Raw genomic sequence first — 20,223 nt, forward strand, 5'->3', positions numbered from 1 at the left:
AGGTGACTGAAGTAGTGGACAGTGGAATGTCTATTGATATTATTTATATGGACTTCCAGAAGGCATTTGATTAAGTTTCTCGCACAAGACTGTTAGGAAAAGTTGAAGCTCATGGAATTGAGGGCAATTAAATGACTTGGTTAGGAAATTTTCTGAGTGGGAGGAGACAGAGATTAGAAATAATGGGGTGGTACTATAGTTGGTAGGATGTGCCTTGTCCCACAAGGATCTATGTTGGGACCTCAATATTCAAGTTTGCTGAAGACATTAAAATAGACAGAAGGCAACATTGTAAACAGCAAGGTTAAAAAGACATATTAATAGATTAAGTGAATGGGCAAAAACAATGGCAAATGGATTTCAATGTAGACAAATGTGACACCATTTTCTTTGGACCTGAAAAGGATTGAATAGGGTACTTTCTAAATGGTGAAAAGTTAGGAACAGTGGAGCTTCAAAAAGACCTAGGGGTCTAGTTACATTGATCATTAAAATATCAATTGTTACAAAAATATAAAAAAGGATAATGGAATGCTGGCCTTTATATATAGAGGACCAGAACACAAGGGGTAGAAGTTATGCTGCAGCTATACAAAGCAGTGGTTAGACACACCTGGTGTACAGGGCAGTTCAGGGCACCAAGTCTTAAAAAGAAATCTATTGACCTTGGGGGAGTGCAGTGTAGATTTACCAACCTGGACTCCAAGGTTAAATTATGAGGAGAGGTTATGCAATCTAGGGTTGTATTACAATATTCTTGGTATTGTTGCACAAATACAAAATACTAATGAGTCTGCAGAGATATATGAATTAGGAGCTTTATCTGAACACATCTCACTGCTCTGCCTTACATCTTCCACGAGGCTGTATGAGAGACCAAATAATGTGAGATGACAGATGCAAATACATTTTCAAAATTGAAAATTGGTGGGGTGGTAAATAGTGAGGAGGATAGCCATAGATTAAAGGAGAATATAGACGGGCTGGTCAGATGGGCTGATCAGTGGCAAATGGAATTTAATCCGGGTAAGTGTGAGGTGATGCACTTGGGCAGAACAAACAAGGCACGGGAATACACGATGAATGTACTGAGGATCAGGGGGACCATGGTGTGTATGTCTACCGGTTTATTAAGGTAGCGGGACAGGTAGATAAGGTGGTTAAGAAGGCATATGGGATATTTGCCTTTATTAGCCGAGGTATAGAATATAAGAGCAGGGAGGTTATGCTGGAACTGTATAAAACACTGGTTAGGCCACAGCTAGAGTATTGCATGCAGTTCTGGAATCCGCATTATAGGAAGGATGTGATTGCACTGGAGAGAGAGTGCAGAGAAGATTTACCAGGATGTTGCCTGGGCTGGAGAGTTTTAGTTATGAGGAGAGATTGGATAGACTGGGGTTATTTAACCTGGAGCAGAGGAGATTGAGGGGGGACATGATTGAGGTGTATAAAATTATGATGGACATAGATAGGGTAGACAGGAAGGAACTTTTCCCCTTGGTGGAGGGATCAATAACCAGGGTACATAGATTTAAGGTAAGGGGCAGGAGGTTTAGAGGGGATGTGAGGAAGAATTTTTTCACCCAAAATGTGGTGGGAATCTGGAACTCACTGCCTGAAACGGTGGTAGAGGCAGAAATCCTCATAAGATTTAAGTAGTATTTGGATGTGCACTTGCGATGCCATGGTATACAAGGCTACGGGCCTAGTGCTGGAAAATGGGATTAAAATAGTTAGGTACTCTCTGGAACCCCACAGGTGCTGGGTACCATTGACTGCATTCATGTGGCTATAATCCCTGGCAACAAGCAATCCAATACGCCAAAGGCTTCCACTCGCTCAATGTTCAGCTGGTCTGCAATCACAAGGAACCAATAAAGCAGGTTTGCGCAAGATACCCAGGAAGCTGCCACGACTCATACATCTTGAATAGATCACAGATCCCTGACATTTTCGAGGGACCACACAGAATCGAGGTTTGGATCCTCGGTTACAAAAGGTATCCATAAAAGACCTGGCAGATGACACGCTTGTGGCAGCCACAAAATCCTGGTGAGAGAAGGCACAACAATGCTGATAACGCTCCCTGAACATTGGTAGAGCAGAGCATTGGCATCTTGAAGATGCGATTCTGATGCCTCAACAGATCTGGCGGAGCACTCTAGTACACTCCCCAGAGAGCCTCACAGATCATCGTGGTCTGCTGTGCACGGCAAAACCTGCTGCTGCAAATGGGATGGACTTGCCAGATACCGACATGGAGGAGCTGCAAGTCTCCTTTGATGAGGAGGAAATTGCAAATGCTGAGGGCGGATTCAAGAAAGTTGAGGCAGCAGGGGAAAAGGCCATAGCACAGGCCAGATGAGGCAGGCATGCACGTAAGGCTCTCATACCCACCAGATTCCTTGAGGATGATGACGAGTTGCAGTGAGTACCCTTGGAAAAGCGCACTCTCTCATGGGCCCACATGAACATGAGCATTGCTATCCCTCTCAGTGCAACCATACACTTCAATCCGAGAGTGAGTACTTACCCATCTGGCAAACCATTGTCCTGTTCCTTTGAAGATGATGAAGCCTTGGGAACATGTGTCATTTACTGACATGAGGTTCAATCTGAAGGAGGGCATTCTGGCATCAAATGGCAGAAGTTACTGCCTCTTCAAGTGTCTCTGCAGCATCCCAGTTATCACGGCCACCCAGTAGAGACAGGAGCTGCTCTACAAGCCTCAGGGGACTCTTAGATGTATGCCTTTGGTCTGACCAAGCTCCTCTAGGAGATCCATCTGCAACATTGGGACAACGCATCCTGTGTTACTTCAATGGTGGTGGTCCAATGCAGCTGAGGACACTACCTAGATCTAACTCCATTTTAACATCACCTAGTCCTCTGTGCCACCTTCTTTTCCATCACATTGACATCTGGCACTCTCAGTTAGGGACAGAGAGGTGTATCCATCCTGACTTTTCCATGGATCTGAACCGCCTGAGGAGATCACGAAGTTCAAACAGACAGTCTGTCCTCATGGCCAGCCCTGACCTTTGTCTACCCTAAAATGCAAAGAACTCATGAAGCCCTCAAGGTAACACTTTGTTGGTAATAAAGAATACTCATCAGATTCATTACATCCTGGTTCGCATCCCATTGCTGCCCTCAACATTGTCAAAAGCCACCACATGCGCTTCCAGAGCATGCTGCAAGGCTCCACTGACCACAATACATCACCATTTGGATTTACCATCAATGACCTTGGTGAGGGTATAGGTGAGGGGATGCTACGCAGAATGTATGGCTCAGCTCTGCATCCCTATGCTGTGACAAGGGTCTTGTGGCCGCAATGCAGATAACTACAAGGAGAGAAAGGCTGATGGTTGTAGGATTGAATGCCAGCACAATAATGTGCCTTCAAGGGGCAGTGCTCTGGCACTTTAAGGTGGGAAGGTGCTCACACTTATTGCTGAGCTTAGCAGATGTGCATTCAGAGAGTCGTCAACGTACAAGGCAGACAGGACCACACACAAGGTCTTGATAAGAGCTCATAGATTGGAACTCCTGCCAGATGACAGTGAGTAAATGGAATGTCAGGATATATGACCCTTCTCCATGCGTTTACACATCTCTCCATGGACATGAGACCTTCACCCTTTAGCTTACAATAATGCAGACAAAATGTGTGAACACCTCAGCCTCAGTTTTAAACAGCTGAGAATGAACAAAACATGAACTAGCACATCATGCGAACTAAGTTCCTTACACAAGCAGACTTGACATTAAGGACAGGGCATCATTGATGTTTTAAATGATATGAGAGCAGACACACACACTGGGATATGGAAGCTGATAACATCCAGCAGATGGTTTCAACATCTTCAATGAGTGGAGATAACAACTATGGTGTCACACCTGATAGACAACAACGCAGCTCATCAGAAAGAGGAGGCATACATAGGAGGAGATGTGAAATGGGTGCGATTCTATTTACTTTGGTAAAAATTATGGAATTGTGTTATAGTAGCCATCACTGAGATGTGGTTGAGGGAGGGGCAGGATTGGCAGCTCAACATTCCGGGATATAGAATCTTCAGGTGAGACAGGGGAGGGGGGGAAAGAGGAGGAGGGTTTGCATTATTAATTAAGGAGTCAGTTACTGCAGTAAGGAGAGATGATATCTTGGAGGGGGCATCGAATGAAGCTTTGTGGATGGAGCTTAGGAATAAAAAAGGGGCAGCCACATTATTAGGTGTTTATTATAGACTCCCAGATAGTCAGTGGGAAATTGAGGAGCAAATATGTGCACAATTTGCAGAGGTGTGTACAAACAATAACAATAGGATAATTATATTAGGTGATTTCAACTTTCCCAGCATTAATTGGGATAGACATACTGTTAAGGGCTTGGATGAAGTGGATTTCTTGAAATGTGTACAGGAGAACTTTTTAGGTCAATATGTAGAGGGTCCAACAAGGGACGGCGTAGTGCTGGACCTAATTCTGGGGAATGAAGCCGGACAAGTGGCTGAGGTAGGTGTTGGGGGAGCATTTTAGTGATAGCGACCACAGCATGGTACAATTTAAGCTTGTTGTGGACAAAGAAATAGACAAGTTGCAAAAAAATGTTTTGGATTGGGGGAAAGTGGAGTTTAGTAAAATAAGGCAGGATGTGGCCAAGGTAGACTGGGAACAGCTACTTGTGGGGAAATCTACAGAGGAGCAGTGGAGGGGGGCCATTCAAAAAGGAAATGGGGAGGGTACAGGCTCAACATGTTCTCTCTAGGGTAAAAGGAAGGAGTAACAAGCCCAGAGAACCATGGATGACCAGAGATATTCAGGATACGATCAGAAGGAAAAGAGAGGCTTTCAGCAGGTACCAGGGAAGCAAATCAGCGGAGGCATTAGTGGAGTCCAGAAAGTGCAGGGTGGAGCTTAAGAAAGCAATTAGAAGAGCAAAGAGGGGATATGAGAAAGCTGTGGCTGGTAAAAGTAGGGAAAATCCCAAGATATTCTATAAGTATATCAATGGGAAGAGGAAAGAGTAGGGCCCATAAGGGACCAAGGGGGCAATCTGTGGGTGGAGCCAGAGGACGTCGTGAGAGAGTTGAATAAATACTTCACATCCATCTTCACCCAAGAGGATGAGGATGAAGGTATCGAACTCGGGGAGAGAGACTGCAAGGTTCTTAAGCAAATTGATATAGGGAGTGACAAGGCATTGGAGGTGTTGGCAGGCTTAAAAGTGGACAAATTTCCAGGTCCGGATGTTTTGTGTCCCAGACTGCTGAGGGAGGCAAGGGAGGAGATCGCAGGGGCCCTGAACCAAATTCTTAATTCCTCTCTGGTCACGGGGGAGGTGCCAGAGGACTGGAGAACAGCTAATGTGGTTCCGCTATTTAAGAAGGGTTGTAGAGATAAGCCAGGGAACTACAGGCCAGTGAGTCTCATGTCAGCATTAAGGAAAATATTGGAGAAAATTCTGAAGGAGAGAATCTGTCTCCACTTGGAGAGATAAGTTTGATCAGGGATCGTCAGCATGGCTTTGTCAGAGGGAGGTCATGCCTAACAAATTTGACTGAATTTTTTGAGGAGGTGACCAGGTGTGTAGATGAGGTAGTGCAGTTGATGTGGTTTATATGGATTTCAGCAAAGCCTTTGACAAGGTCCCACATGGGAGACTTATAAAGAAGGCAGATGCACATGGAATACAGGGTAATTTGATAAGGTGAATTCAAAATTGGCTTAGTTTTAGGAGACAGAGGGTGATGACAGAAGGATACGTTAGTGACTGGAAGCCAATGTACAGTGGCGTACCACAGGGAACTTTCTTGGTCCCCTCTTATTTGTCATTTATTTAAACGACATAGATGACTATGTGGGGGGTAGGATTAGTAAGTTTGCGGATGACACAAAGATTGGCCGGGTGGTTAATAGTGAGGTTGAGTGTCTTGGGCTATAGGAAGATATAGACGGGATGGTCAAATGGGCAGATAAGTGGTAGATGGAATTTAACCCTGAAAAGTGTGAGGTGATACACTTAGAAGGAGTAATTTGACAAGGAAGTATTCAATGAACGGCATGACCCTAGGCAGTTCTGAGGAACGAAGGGACCTTGGTGTGTGTGTCCATATATCTCTGAAGGCGGAGGGGCATGTTAGTGGGGTGATGAAAAAGGCATATGGGACACTTGCCTTTATCAATCAAGGCATAGATTACAGAAGTAGGGAGGTCATGTTGGAGTTGTATAGAACCTTGGTGAGGCCACAGCTGGAGTACTGTGTGCAGTTCTGGTCATCACATTATAGGAAAGATGTGATTGCACTGGAGGGGGTGCAGAGGAGATTCACCAGGATGTTGCCTGGGATGAAACGTTTAAGTTATGAAGAGAGATTGGATAGACTTGGGTTGTTTTTGTTGGAGCAGAGAGGACTGAGGGGCGATCTGATCGAGTTGTACAAGATTATGAGGGGCATGGATAGGGTGGATAGGGAAAATTCCATATAAAGAAGGCAAATGTACATGGGATACAGGGTAATTTGATAAGGTGGATTCAAAATTGGCTTAGCTGTAGGAGACAGAGGGTGATGACAGAAGGATACTTTAGTGACTGGAAGCCAGTGTCCAGTGGCGTACCCACTGTTCCCCTTCATTGAAGGGTCACTCACAAGGGGACATAAGTTCAAGGTGAGGGGCAGGAGGTTTAAGGGGGATGTGAGGAACAACTTTTTTACCCAGAGGGTGGTGACGGTCTGGAGTGCACTGCCTGGGAGGGTGGTGGAGGCGGGTTGCGTCACATCCTTTAAAAAGTACCTGGTGAGCACTTGACACGTCATGACATTCAAGGCTATGGACCAGGTGCTGGTAAATAGGATTAGGTAGGTAGGTCAGCTCACGTGTCGGTGCAGACTCGATGGGCCAAAGGGCCTCTTCTGCACTGTGTGATTCTGTGATTTGGTTAACACCATGCCACTGTCATGCTCCTAATATTTCTTAAGTTTCCAAACCCCACCGCTACGTCTTAGTGCAACCTGACATCCAGAACAGAGGTGGAGGCAGTCTACTGACTGCTATGCCCTGTTGCCTGTGATTACTTTGGCAGGTATCCTCTTTAGGCCTGAGACTTAGAGGGCCCCAGTCTTCTTTGGGTGTTCTGCTGTGGGGCAGGTGCACTCTCCTTAGCCTGTGGAGCAGGAGTTGTTGGGGTCACAAGAAGAGGTGATTAGGATCAGCTACACACTCCTGGGGTCATCCAGGTGGATGGCCCCGGGGTGTCAGCTGCTGGCCCCCTTCCCTACGGGCAGCCGAGGGCCCTTGGCTGACCCCTTAAGGAGAAGGGGCAACTGGAATGAGATCGAGTTGCCCTGTCTCCCTCTCGTGAAGCCACTGCTGGATGCCACATTGCCTACATGGATGAAATGCAGTGCAGGACCTATGCCCTGGATCAAAGTCTCCATGGCAGTTGCCATTCTACCAGTGCTGACCTCAGTGCATTGCGGGCCGACACTATCACCTCAGGTTAATTGTGGACGGACTCTTCCATCGTATGTTGCAATCTGTGGAAAGCAGCTGACAGACAACCTTTCCTGATATTCCTCTGACTTTTGCTGAAGCTCCACCAACTGAGTTAGGACTGAGTCTGGAGGCTCGTCACCAGACTTGGACTCAGCAGAATCCTGGCTTCCAGCAATCCTCCAAAGACTGGCTACCTCTGATGTCCCTGCTTCCACCAGATTGTGTGCTGTACTCACCAGATTGCGACCCTGAAGCTATCTGCAATTAGGTCCTGCTGAAGTGTGCGCTGGTGGAGAGTGTGGGTGAGCGCTGTGATGAGTCTTAAACAGTGGTCTCCTCTGCGCCCTCATTCGAGGTGTTGTCAAGGCTGGATATGAGTGCCTGGCTGGTTGATGCCCTCGGGCACTTTCCAGAGGTGCCTATGAAAGAAAGTGGAAATAACGTAAGTATGGCAAGCAACTGGAAGATAGCACAATGGACTCATAGTATGGTTGTCTGAAGGAAAAGCTAGTGCAGGGTCCTCATTTAGGTGTGTGCCGCCAATCTCACCATTGCCAGTGAGATGGCACACTCCTGGTATGAAGTGAGGGCCTTAATTTCAGCCACTCTATCCCTAGTGGACCTCTCCCACCTACTGTGTGTGAAATCGTCCTGCACAAAGACAAATGGAGAATTTGAGCAGGACACATGTCAAGGAAAAGGGTTGTGTGGCTGGTGAGTGGAGCAGTGCATGGGATGAGGACACAATCTACACACGATAAGAGCCCAGATGAAGATGCAAAGGTGTGTGTGAGAGAGTGAGGGGTGATGTTCCTTGAGCTGGCACTGTGTGAGATCCCTGTGAAGTGTCATCCTGCAAATGCCTGATGGGTTTGTGAATATGTGAGTTAAGTTTAATGAGATAGTTGATGTACCCTGCTGGAACGGATGAGGTCATTCATTCTCTTCCTGCATTGGAGTGCAGACCTTTCGCAGTTGTACTGACCGCCGAAGACACTGCCTTCCAAGCTGGAGTGGTGGCAATGTTGGGCCTCCTCTCGCCATTACTGGGGTACAGGACATCCTGGTGAGCCTTGACAGCTTCCAGCAGGGTGGCCCAGCAAAGCATCACTAAATTTGGGAGCAGCACTCTTCTTGCCTTTCGGTGTCATGTCTTCCCTGGGGCTTACCTGGGCTAGAGACATTGAGAAGGCTGGGTGCAGTTTAAATATGACACCTGGAGGAAAGAACTGCAGTGGTCACGACAGGACGGGCAAATCAGACGCCACCTACCCACGATTTGACGTTTCCTGTTGCATAATTAATGAAGCAAGGAGTGGACAATACGGCGCGAAAACATGTCATAGCCCCTGGTGGGCAAAAAAAAACACCACTTTTCCTGCCCGCCACTATACTTAGAGCACAGATGGGGAAATCCCATTCACTATTTCTGGGTGCTCAGGACGCTAGGACAAGGAGGCTTAGTCTAAAATTTAGAGCCAGAGCTTTCAGAAGTGAGTTTAAGAAACCCTTCTACAGAAAGAGTGGTAGAAGCTTGGAATTCTCTTCCACAAACAGCAATTGATGTTTGATCAATTGTAAATTTTAAATCTGGGATTGATAGATTTTTGTTAACCAAAGCCATTAAGGGATATGGGGCAAAGGTGGATACATGGAATTAGGTCACAGATCATCCATTATCTCATTGAATGGCAGAACAGGCTTGAGGGGTTAAATGGCCTACTCCTGGTCCTGTGTTCCGTTGGAAGTAGATGTACTAGACTGAATTTTATCAGCCTTATGGCGATGGGCTGGGAAGCAGGAGGGCTGGTAATTTGGGTTGGACAGATGTTGGGAGGGAACTTGATGCCCTCTCGCTGCCATGACATATTACCAGTGGTGGGCTGCCAACCAAGCAGTAAGTTGAGCCACTTGTGCCAAATTGAGGGCCACTTCCCACCCCCTCTGCCATTTTGCTGGAGATGGATAGGTTCACCTCGTAAGAGGAAACTGCTAGGTAATACATAGCAGCCTCCCAGTGGGTTGCTGGTGGGGGGAAGGTCGTCCTCCTTTATGGTCATTTCATGGATTATGAAGGTGCATCTCCTGCTGGCATATGGCTGCTGCTTGACAGTGACCTTGCTTCCTCACCCGCAACCCAGTCGCTGGGACCTCCCTGCTTGGTCCCGGCTCTTTAAAATAAACTTACCTTGTCTTCGAGGTGCGTAGCCATGGAGCCGCCTTCTCCTCATCTTGCAGCTGGCAGGTCTGGAAGGCAGGTCACTGTCTTTATTTGGACAATAGTCTCAGGCCACCGCTGGTAAAATGCTGCTCCTGAGTTCAGTTCCCACTGGTGCCAGCTCCTGCTTTTGGTCCTTTCTCAATTGCTGAGAAAATTCAGCTCAACTATTACTTAGGGCAGAATTTTCAGGTCAGCGAGCGGGGCGGGCACCCGCCGAGCTGTCAAAGGCCTATTAAGGCCATTAGGAAAGTAATTAAAGCTGTTAAGAATGCTGCCCGTCCAACCTTAGGGTTGGTGGGCAGGCAAAGAGCCTAGGCGGCCTTCGCATTTTTCATGAAGTCTCATCCGTGGGCAGGATGAGGTTTCGTGAAGGGTTTGTTAATTACATAAAATTTTTTGAAAAAATTAATGGACTTGTCCCAGATCACGTGACAGTTTCACATGAGGGGAAATGTCCTTAAAATTTTGCTTTTCCTTTATTAAATTTTTCAGAACTTAAACTAATCTCTCTGAGCCACCTCCGTGCCTCAGGGAGATTTCTGCACCCTGCGAAAGAGCGCAGGCCCCGACTCAGCGAATCCCCCTCACCCGCACAGGGAGCACTCAGTGCTTCCGGGCGTGCATCACGCTGGGCAGGCCTTAATCAGCCCGCCCATGTAAAATGGCGGTGTGGCCCCGATCGGGTTTGTGCCCGCCCCCACACAACCCTCCTGGGAAATTTCTGCCCTTAGTCTCTGGACAATCTAACTTAAGACTGACTGTTAAATATTTTTCAAGCAGTATCTTTACAAATGTTGAACCAAGATTAACATTTTCTCCTCTGTTTACAGTTGCCGCTGTGCGAACTGCTAATCTTCCGAAAGAGCAAAAAGAACAATATTTGACAGAAGACTTGCAACCAGAGCACCATGCGTCTCTAAAGGTAATATTAATGATGATAACCAATTTAAAATCATATTCCCAGCCCTTTTTAGCTCTTGTTTCATCTTTGGAGACAGTGAGATATTAGAGGAGTTTAAAACTGGAAGACAATTGGCTTGTTCCTTGTTGAGAAATTTGATGAAAAGCTTTGACTATTGTTGCTGCTGGGACTTAGAAGTTGTGAACTAGCAGTGTAAATATGCCGAATTACTATCTCATAGTGAGATGCTTGTCACTTTTATTAATTTGAACATGCGCAGTAGTGAATGGGAGCTATTAGAATTAGAATGATTAACTACATACGCTCTATTTTCATTTCAGAATTTTCAATCCAATTCAAACCTGAGTGTGGGAAAATCTTTTACAGAGGAACAAGATATTTTGTGCTATACCAAAGGTTCCCAAACCACATTCTTGCAGAATTTCTCCAAAGCCGCAAAAGCCAAAAGAAATGATCAAAAATATTTGTCAATTGCTGATGATCTCCAGAAGTAAGCACCACTATATTGACTGCATTAGACAATAGCAGAGTGATAGCAAAACCTGATTTCTTACTTACAAAATATTCCTGAAAAGTATAATTTGTATAGATGAGTCGTGTTTTTGTTATTTGGTGTTCAGATATTGAGAGCATTCTTAGCTGAAGTTTAACCACTAAATTAATAAGACTCGAATGCACCATAGAGGTCTCTGCCGTTGTCTGGGGAGGATGTCAGGAAGAAGCTATCGGGCCGACTGTAATGCAATCCAAGATTGAAAACCCTGACACTCGTGTTTACTCTGTTGCATGTAGAATGGTCACTTAAGTGACGTACTTGAAGGGCTTTCGGTACTCAAGAAATTCTGTGCTGAACTTGTTCACGACCTTAGTGGAGGAGAATTGCAACTTGGCTAAAACAAAATGCACGTATCAACATTTTATCTTTTATACATACATGGAAAGAAATAATTGAGTGTGGAATTGGCACTGCCAGGCAGGGAGCCAGCAGAATGCATCAGCTGTCCACCTTCCCCACTCCCGAATCCCACCTCCCCTAAGCCTCCTCCTTCTCTGGGCACCACTCCCCTTCTCCAGGACCTCACAGCCCTCCCCTGGGCCTTGCATCCCCTCCGCCTTCTACCACCAAACTCCTCATCCCTGGGCCTCCTCCCCCCTCCCACTCCCCTTCAGGCCTCAGCTATAATTAGCTTCATTTACATCCCGCTGACCCTGGGCAAGAGGAGGATAGTTGGCAAGCAAAGATCAGGAGCTGCCTGGAGGTAATTGCAAAAGTTGGGTGTTGGGGTAGGGGATGTGGAGATCTGAGTCGGGAGGATGTAGGCATGCAACATGGAAGACTGCCTGGAACAACACAGGCACAGAATGTCCTGTTTGGATTGAGAGCAGTGATCTCCTGCTCTCTGTGCTCCGCTAAGATGAGTTTAAAATGGAACTTTTAGAGTCCCTACTTCTTCTCTAACAGGTTCAGTAGGTAATTGAAAACAAATCAGAACCCTATGCATGTTGTAGGACTCTGATTGACATGAGGCTGCTGCCTGAGTAAAACAGTTCAGTTAAACCTGCTATAGAGTGAGACCGGAGCAGCAAATAAAGACCATCAATTTTAATATCTGTTTTGCTCAGTTTAATTCCTAAATAACATTCAATTGTGTTGTATATTTGATAAGATATGCTCTTTTTTACTAACGATGAAACTATCAAACTGTTTTGTGAATAATTCTGTGAAGCACAATGAGAAAAAATGTTGTATATACTTCTGTCTGTCATGTTCTGTTATGGCATCCAAGTTAAATAAACCCTAAGGTGACTCATTAGCATTTTTAAATTTAAACAAAACATTCTTTAACATTCCCTCCCAAGATTTAATTTACAGTCAATAATATCATTGTAGCCTCAGATATTGGGCAAAAACTGTGAGAAGTGTCATCAAGGTTCATGCTTTGGAGTTTACAGGGGCCAAATCCTCACTGTCTAGCCCAGAGGCTTGTTGGAGCCCATTACCCAGCAGCTTGGCACAGCCCAGGACTCTATGGTTCCGCGTGGATCAGGACCCGGAAGTGCCAGTCAGACTCAGGTCCCATCCCTGAGATGGCAATTTTCATCAGCATTTTGACTTACGTTTTACAATAATGACTCAGATTATGGCTCTTCCACTGTCATAGCCTCTGGACGGATCTAGCAGGAGGCAGGGGTAATTAGTATTATTCTTTAACAGAATTTCTAGGGGTCCTAAGGATGAACTTGATCTCTCCCCTTCCACCTCCAGAAAGGAATTCTTTGGCCTCCCCAACACATGCCTGCCCTCAACTATCTCCCTCTCAACCTCCTCCCCAGCTCTAGTAGCCTCCCTCTCTTCCCTCTTCTGCTTTTCATAAATAGAACTCCATAAATGGGCACTGCACACTCATGCAGGATCCTGTAGCCATTTGCCAGATGCTGAATTTGACAAATCTGTGTTATTTGAGCTGAAAAGTTGGTTTAATGAGGCGAGTTACATTCAGCAACAACTGTGGAGAGAATGAATGAGGATGATGTCATCAGAATTGACACCACCGGCTAACCAACCAATTAGGGCATGCATTGAGTGATGTCATTGTGATGCTGACACAGGTGAAGATGAATGATTTTGTTGGGTTGACTTGGATCAACACTTTTGCTAATCAATTGGTAAAACTAAGCACTCGGGAAGAGCTGTGGTGACTAATGAGACATTGTATGTGGGTCATGGATTGTGTTAGTGACCTTGATTTTGTGACTGTAATGACAGTGAAACTGCCACCATTTGCTGTCATTATATATGTGAATATGTGAAACTAAAAACTTCTAGCCTCTGCACATGCGCAGTTAAATGTGGAAATCCAGAATTTGTTGTCCGTGATTCCCTGCCCCACAGAATCGGCTGTTGAAATCCCCATAGTCGGGCATCTTATGAAATCATGTGAATTGATATAAACTTCCATTTTTATGCTATTAGTCTTGCTGTATAAAGCCTTGAAAAAGTTATGCCATGTCGAAGGAAGAGTGGCTTGGATTTTAATAGTTTACCCAATTCATGATTTCTTCTGAATAACTCCTCTGACCCTGAAAAATTAATTTTATGTTTGTGAAATATCAAATTTCTCTTATGATAAAATTTCACAGATGTTTAAAATAATACATTTTTTTTGTTTGTTTATGATATTTCGGTTTATACTTTAATCCCATGCATGTCCCAATCTTTTTAAAAATTCATTCAGAGATGTGGATGTCGCTGGCAAGAAGACCAGCATTCATTGTCCACCCCCAGTTGCTCTTGAGAGGTAGTGAGCCACTTTCTTGGACCACTATCGTCCATGTATGTAGGTATACCCAATATGCTGTTACAGAGTGCGTTCCAGGATTTTGACTGTACAACTTTGAATGAATGTTATATTTCCAATTCAGGATGGTGCATGACCTGGAGTGGATCCATGCCCCTTTTGCCCTTGTTCTTCTAGGTGGTAGAGATTGCAGGTTTGGAAAGTGTTGTCTAAGGAACTGTCTCAAGTTGCTGCCTTACATCTTGCTTATGTTACACACAGCTGCTACTGTGCACCACCAGTGGAGGAAATGCTTGCATAAGGTGATGGATGGATTGTCATTCAAACAGGCTGCTTTTTCCTGAATGTTGTTGAACTTCTTGACTTTTGCAGCTGCGTTCATCAAGGCAAACAGGGAGTATTCCAGCACAATCCGAACGCAGCTTGTAGATGGTAGACAGGCTGTGAGGAATTAGGAGATGGATTATTCACCGCAGAATTCCCAGCCTCTGACCTGTTCTGGTAGCTACAGTATTTGTGTGGCTCATCCAATTAGGTTTCTGGCCAACAGTGACCCCAGGATGTTGACATTGGGAATTCAGTGATGGTAATACTATTGAAAATAAAGGGAATATGGTTAGATTCTCTATCACTGGAAGTGGTCATTTCCTGGCATTTTTGTGGTGTGAATGTTACTTGCCACTCATTAGCCAAGCCTGAATGTTGTCCAGGTCTTGCTGCATGCAGACGTTGACTGCTTCATTAACCAAGCAGTTGTAACTCTTTCGAGTACAAACACGTTTCCATCTGTTTCAGATGAAGTTACATTGTTTCATAGTTTGCCATTGTGAGATTTGAACTCTTGATCTTGGGGTTACAAGCCCAGTACCATAACCACTTGGCTATTTAGGCCAAGCTTAACCAAGCAGTTGTAATTGGAACTGAACATTGTACTATCATCAACAAGCATCCACACTTCCGACCTCATTATGATGGAGGGGAGTGCATTTGATGAAGTAGCTGAAATTAATTGAGTCTAGGATGCTAGCCTGAGAAACTCCTGCAATGATGTTCTGGGGTTGAGATCTTTGACCTGCAGCAACCACAACTATCTTCCTTTTGCTATGTGTGCCAGCGGAGAGTTACCACCAACACCCCCACCAGGCCCCCCCACCAACCCCGATTCCTATTGAGTTCAATTTTACTAGGGCTCTTTGATGCCACTTTCATCAAATGCTGCCTCAATGTCAAGGGCAGTCTCAACTCATCTCTGGAATCTCTTTTGCCTATGTTCACTCTGAGGCTATAATGAGGTTCAGAGCCAAATGGCCCTGACAGAACCCAAACTGAGCATCAGTGTACAGGTTATTGATAGGTAAGTGCTGCTTGATATTACTGTTGATGACATCTTCCCTTGCTCTGCTGATGATTGACAGTAGACTGATGAGGTGGTAATTGGCCAGATTGGATTTGCACTGTTTTTTGTAAATAGGACAGGCCAGGGCAATTTTCCAGGTTTTCGGCTATTTGGCAGTTTTGTAACTGCAATGGATCCACTTGGCTAAGGACATGGCTAGGCCTGGAGTGCAAATCTCCAGTACTACAGCTGGCATGTATTTGGAACCCATAACCTTTGCTTTGCTGCTGACTGAAAAATCCGGGCCATTGTTTTCTGGTTTATTGGCTGCAAAGTAGAACCATAGATAAGTTACAGCACAGAAAGAGACCATTTAGCCCAACATGTCTGCGCTGGCCAAAAAATAAAACTTTTTAAAAAAAGTTGCCCATTCTAATCCTACCTTCCAAGACCCAGTCCGTGGCCTTGCAGGTCATAGCACTTTAGGTTTTTTTTAATATAATCTTGTACACCTCAATCGGGTTGCCCCTCAGCCTCCTTAGTTCCAAGGAAAACAATCCCAGCCTATATAATCTTTCCTCATAGTTGCAATTTTCAAGCCCTGGTAACATTCTTGTAAATCTCCTCTGTACTCTCTTCAGGGCTATTATTTCCTCCTGTAATGTGGCGACCAGAACTGTACACAAATTTCACCTGTGGCCTAACCAGGGTTTTATACAGTTCCAGCATTACATCCCTGCTTTTGTACTCTATATCTTGTCCAATAAAGGATTCTATATGCTTTCTTTACCATCTTATCCATCTGTCCTGCCACCTTCAGAGACCTGTGGACATGCACTTCAAGGTCTCTCACTTCCTCTATCCCTCACAATATCCTCCCATTTATTGTGTATTCCCTAGCTTTGTTTGCCCTCCCCAAATGCATTACTTCACACGTCTCTGGAATGGATTCCACCTGCCACTTTTCTGTCCACTCAACCAAACCATTGATATAATTCTGGAGACAACAGCAATCCTTTTCACTACTAACTATACGGCCAGTTGTTGTGTCATCTGCAAATTTCCAAGTCATGCCACCCACATTTAAGTCCAAATCATTAATATATACAACAAACAGCAAGGGTCCCAACACTGAGCCCTGTGGAACGCCACTGGAAATTGTTTTCCATTCGCAAAAAACATCCATTACCCTTTGCTTCCTGTCGCTGAGCTAATTTTGGATCCAACTCGCCACAATCCCCTGTATCCTATGGGCTTTTACTTTTCTGACCGGCCTGCCATGTGGGACCTTGTCAAATGCCTTACTAAAATCCATGTTAACGACATCCACTGCACTACCCCCATCAATCCTTGTTACTTCCTCAAAAAAATTTATTAAATTAGTAAGACGTGACCTTCCTCTAACAAAACCATGCTGACTATCCCTGATCAATCTATGCCTTTCTAAGTAACAGTTTATCCTGTCTCTCAGAATTCATTCTAATAATTTGCCCATCACTGATATCAAACTGACCGGCCTATGATTATTTGGCCTATCCCTCACACCCTTTTTAAATAATGATACAGTGCTTGCAGACCACCCTCCAATCCTCTGGTACCTCACCTGTATCTAATGAGGATTGGAAAATGATCTTCAGAGCATCCACTATTTCCTCCCTGGCTTCCTTCAATAGCCTGGAATACAATCCATCCGGCCCTGGTGACTTATCCACCTTAAAAGATGTCAGTCCCTCCAGTGCATCTTCTCACAATATGCTTATCATATCTAATATTTCACATTCCTCTTCTTTAACTAGAATGTGTACATCATCCCTATCCTTAGTGAAGACAGAGACAAAGTACTCATTGAGAACCCTGCCCACAACTTCAGCATCAGCTAAAGTAGTAGGCTTTGGGTGTTATCTTTTACATTAGTATATATGTATCACGAGAGCCTGACCTGAAGACTTGAATCATAACCCAACTATTCCCCCTCCCAACCTCACCCCTCACACCAGATAATCTGGATTGTAAGCCCTTCCAGACTTTATTGATGCTCTCCCCACCTTAGACTTGGATCATGCTCCTCCCTCATAGGCCTGGTTTATGCTACTCCCCCCACACCTTAGACTTGAATCATGTTTTCCCTTTCCTTTCCACCAGCCTCACTTCTGCTTAGAGTTACATTAAGTGCTTCCTCCCTTTTCCCGACCTTAGACCTGCATCACATTTGCCCTCCCTACCCCATTGGACCTGGATCAAAGTTTTTGTTTACAAGACTAATTTCATTGAGCAAGAACGGCAGTGAGAATGGGTGACTTGACATCGCCAGAAACCCCGTTCGCACACCCACAGGGAAGAAGTTCTTGGAAGGTCTGACCCAACTGCCATAGGATGATGTCATTGGGTCAACCAAAAACTGGGACATCCAATGCCATGTTCCTAATTACAGAATTTAATTTTTATAGTCAATGAAAATAATTTATATAACTCATTTATTGTGTTTCTACAGGTTGTTGGAAATTTCCACTGTAGATGAGGGAGATAGTGATCCTGAAACAACTCTTCCTCCTCTGATTCAAGCACTCACATATGATAACACACATGAAATAAGAAAACATAAGCAAGAGAAAATACTGATGGTAATGCTACGAATATAAAGTTTATAGGATTGTTATGTCTTGGAACTGTCTCTTAAATTTAAGGTAAAATAGAGGAATGACTTGGGGTCATGTGATCTGCTCTGAATTCTGCCCGACCACAAGCCTGGGTGGCTTGGTTGCTATGGCAACAGTGGACCCAAGTTGACTTACTGAGTAGAAGGTGCAAGATGTTCACACTAGCAGAGAATGGTAAGTGTGGTTGTGCTGACCATGGGTGGACCATTAGTCTCCCAATTGTCACAGGAAAGTGCTAAGAATGTCAGGTTTTATAAATGGATATACTTTACACTGCCGGTTTAATTCCAAGATAGAAAGGAGCTGAGACTTTAGAAGATAGTGAATTATCATTTCTACTTGGATACAAGGCCCACGTAATTCACGTTGCCATGGAAATGGGTTTTGAAAGGGGAACTATCAATTAGAAAACCACTGTAGTATGCAGTTGTGGGTTTCCTAAGATATCATTAAACCTCAGAGACACAAGTCAGTCTGCAGCCATCTGAGGGACAGAGCAGAAGATAGAGGCAGCCAGTCCTGCATGTGAAACAGAGAAAATGCTGACTCTTATCGTTCGCCGCGCAGAATGTGGGTGGGAGCTTACATTCAGATTGAAGAGACTGATTTTGTGAGGATTTAAAGGAGGCTGGAGGATTTGCCTACCTTGGGCTAGAATGAAGGAATATCCATTGTAACCCTCACAGTGAAAGTCAGTTCTGGAATTAGAAGTTAATCTGCTGGAAAGGGAAAGAAAAGAAGCAAGCCACTGGGAACTGAGAATAACTTTGTACTGGTTCTGGGAAAATAAAATGTCCGTTTAAGGGACAACATAACATATAACTATGGCGTGAGATTTTCAGCCGCCTTAAATGTTAAATGGGGAATCTCTGTTCTGTAGTTGAGAGTATAAGCTGCCTACTGACTAGTATTTAAACAATGTTGCTTTTAGTTTGTTTGTTACAGTAAAAGTTTTCAAACTTGAAATCTTGTCATGTGATCATTTCAGTTAGTCACTGGAAATTTAATTAACTTTTGAAAAGTTATCAGCCTCTATGTAACAGTACATAACTACAAATTATATGGTAGAAACAAATATTGTGTTAGCTGTATTTAGTGAAAGATCATTCTGGTAGTTGCAGATCTGTCTTAAATGTTTTTTCTTTGCTGAGATACTTTGATTATGAACATGTTTGTGAATATACTTAAATGATGAACAGGAAAAGACCAGTTGGCCCATTGAGCCTGTCCTGTACACTTATGTTGCAAAAAACCATTATGATTCCCAACGTTCTCCCTCCCACCATAAACATCAGACATAGCATGGCTTGATACACAATGAAAGTTCTACTATTCCATCTCAATACACCTTGACTCCTACTCAAAAGAATATTTGTTCTTTTTTCAGTTGCTCATAGCAGTCATCCTTGCTGTCTCCCTGAGGTAGATTGACTGTTTGTGCCAGATGAGGGTCTGTTTTGTGCTATAGGCTTGTGCTGCCTGGAAACTGACCTGAAACTGCCAAAATGCATGTCTTATTGGGCCTTTACAACCATCAGAGAGAATGTTTTATTCCACCATCTTGGCTGAATGTTCCAGAAGTGAAAGGTGAGTGTTTGAGAGTAGAAGAAAGCAAAGAGGATGAACAAGCCATTCTGTACCACATCACATAATCTTCTGTGGAAAACTTCTCAACAAATTCTCATCTCTGTTTTATTGCGGACTGGGTGTCAAAATGAATTAAATACCACCTTTTCACCATTGCAGTTGTTTTTAAAATCCAAGACTGCTATAAAGACTATCTTTTGCGGTTTTTGGCCGTTCCTAGTGGACCAATGACAGCACAAAAGTGGTAATCTCAGGAGGGTGACAAGATGGTTGCTGTGGAAAGTAAGAGGCAGGTGATTTTTTTTAAAGCTGAGATTCAGGCACGATAGTAGGACAGAGTAAAAGCTCTACCCTACTGCTGGCTGTACCTAGCTCTGTGTTTGATCCTCCATAATGATAAAATTGTTCCACTTCCCAGCACTATTATCCTGCACCTTGTTGAGTGCAAAGGTTGCCCTTGTCCCCAGTGCACACATGCAAATAAACCACTGCACAGATAATATTTATATCTTCATTAATTCAAGCCTTGCTAGATGCATTGTACACTTTTAATGATCCCAGCAGCACGGAAACTTTGTGGTTTGTGATGTATTTAGTCATCTCCATCATTAACTATTCCTATCATATTCAAGGCAAGTGTGTAATACAGTTGTTTTTAATAATGTACATTGTATGCATGACTTAATGGATGGTGT

At 44.3% G+C, this 20,223-nt stretch overlaps 1 protein-coding gene across 1 annotated transcript in view; it reads left to right on the top strand.

Annotated features, from left to right (window-relative positions):
- The window catches only part of ccdc87 (coiled-coil domain containing 87), a 109,541-nt gene that overhangs the window by 32,762 nt on the left and 56,556 nt on the right, over positions 1-20,223 (top strand). The window contains exons 7-9 of the mRNA XM_041203112.1: positions 10,558-10,649; positions 10,970-11,139; positions 17,776-17,905. Of these exons, the coding sequence (XP_041059046.1) occupies positions 10,558-10,649; positions 10,970-11,139; positions 17,776-17,905 (392 nt within the window). The remainder of the gene's footprint in view (positions 1-10,557; positions 10,650-10,969; positions 11,140-17,775; positions 17,906-20,223) is intronic.

This window comes from Carcharodon carcharias, chromosome 13 (assembly GCF_017639515.1).
Source record: "Carcharodon carcharias isolate sCarCar2 chromosome 13, sCarCar2.pri, whole genome shotgun sequence".
Classification (NCBI taxonomy): domain Eukaryota; kingdom Metazoa; phylum Chordata; class Chondrichthyes; order Lamniformes; family Lamnidae; genus Carcharodon; species Carcharodon carcharias.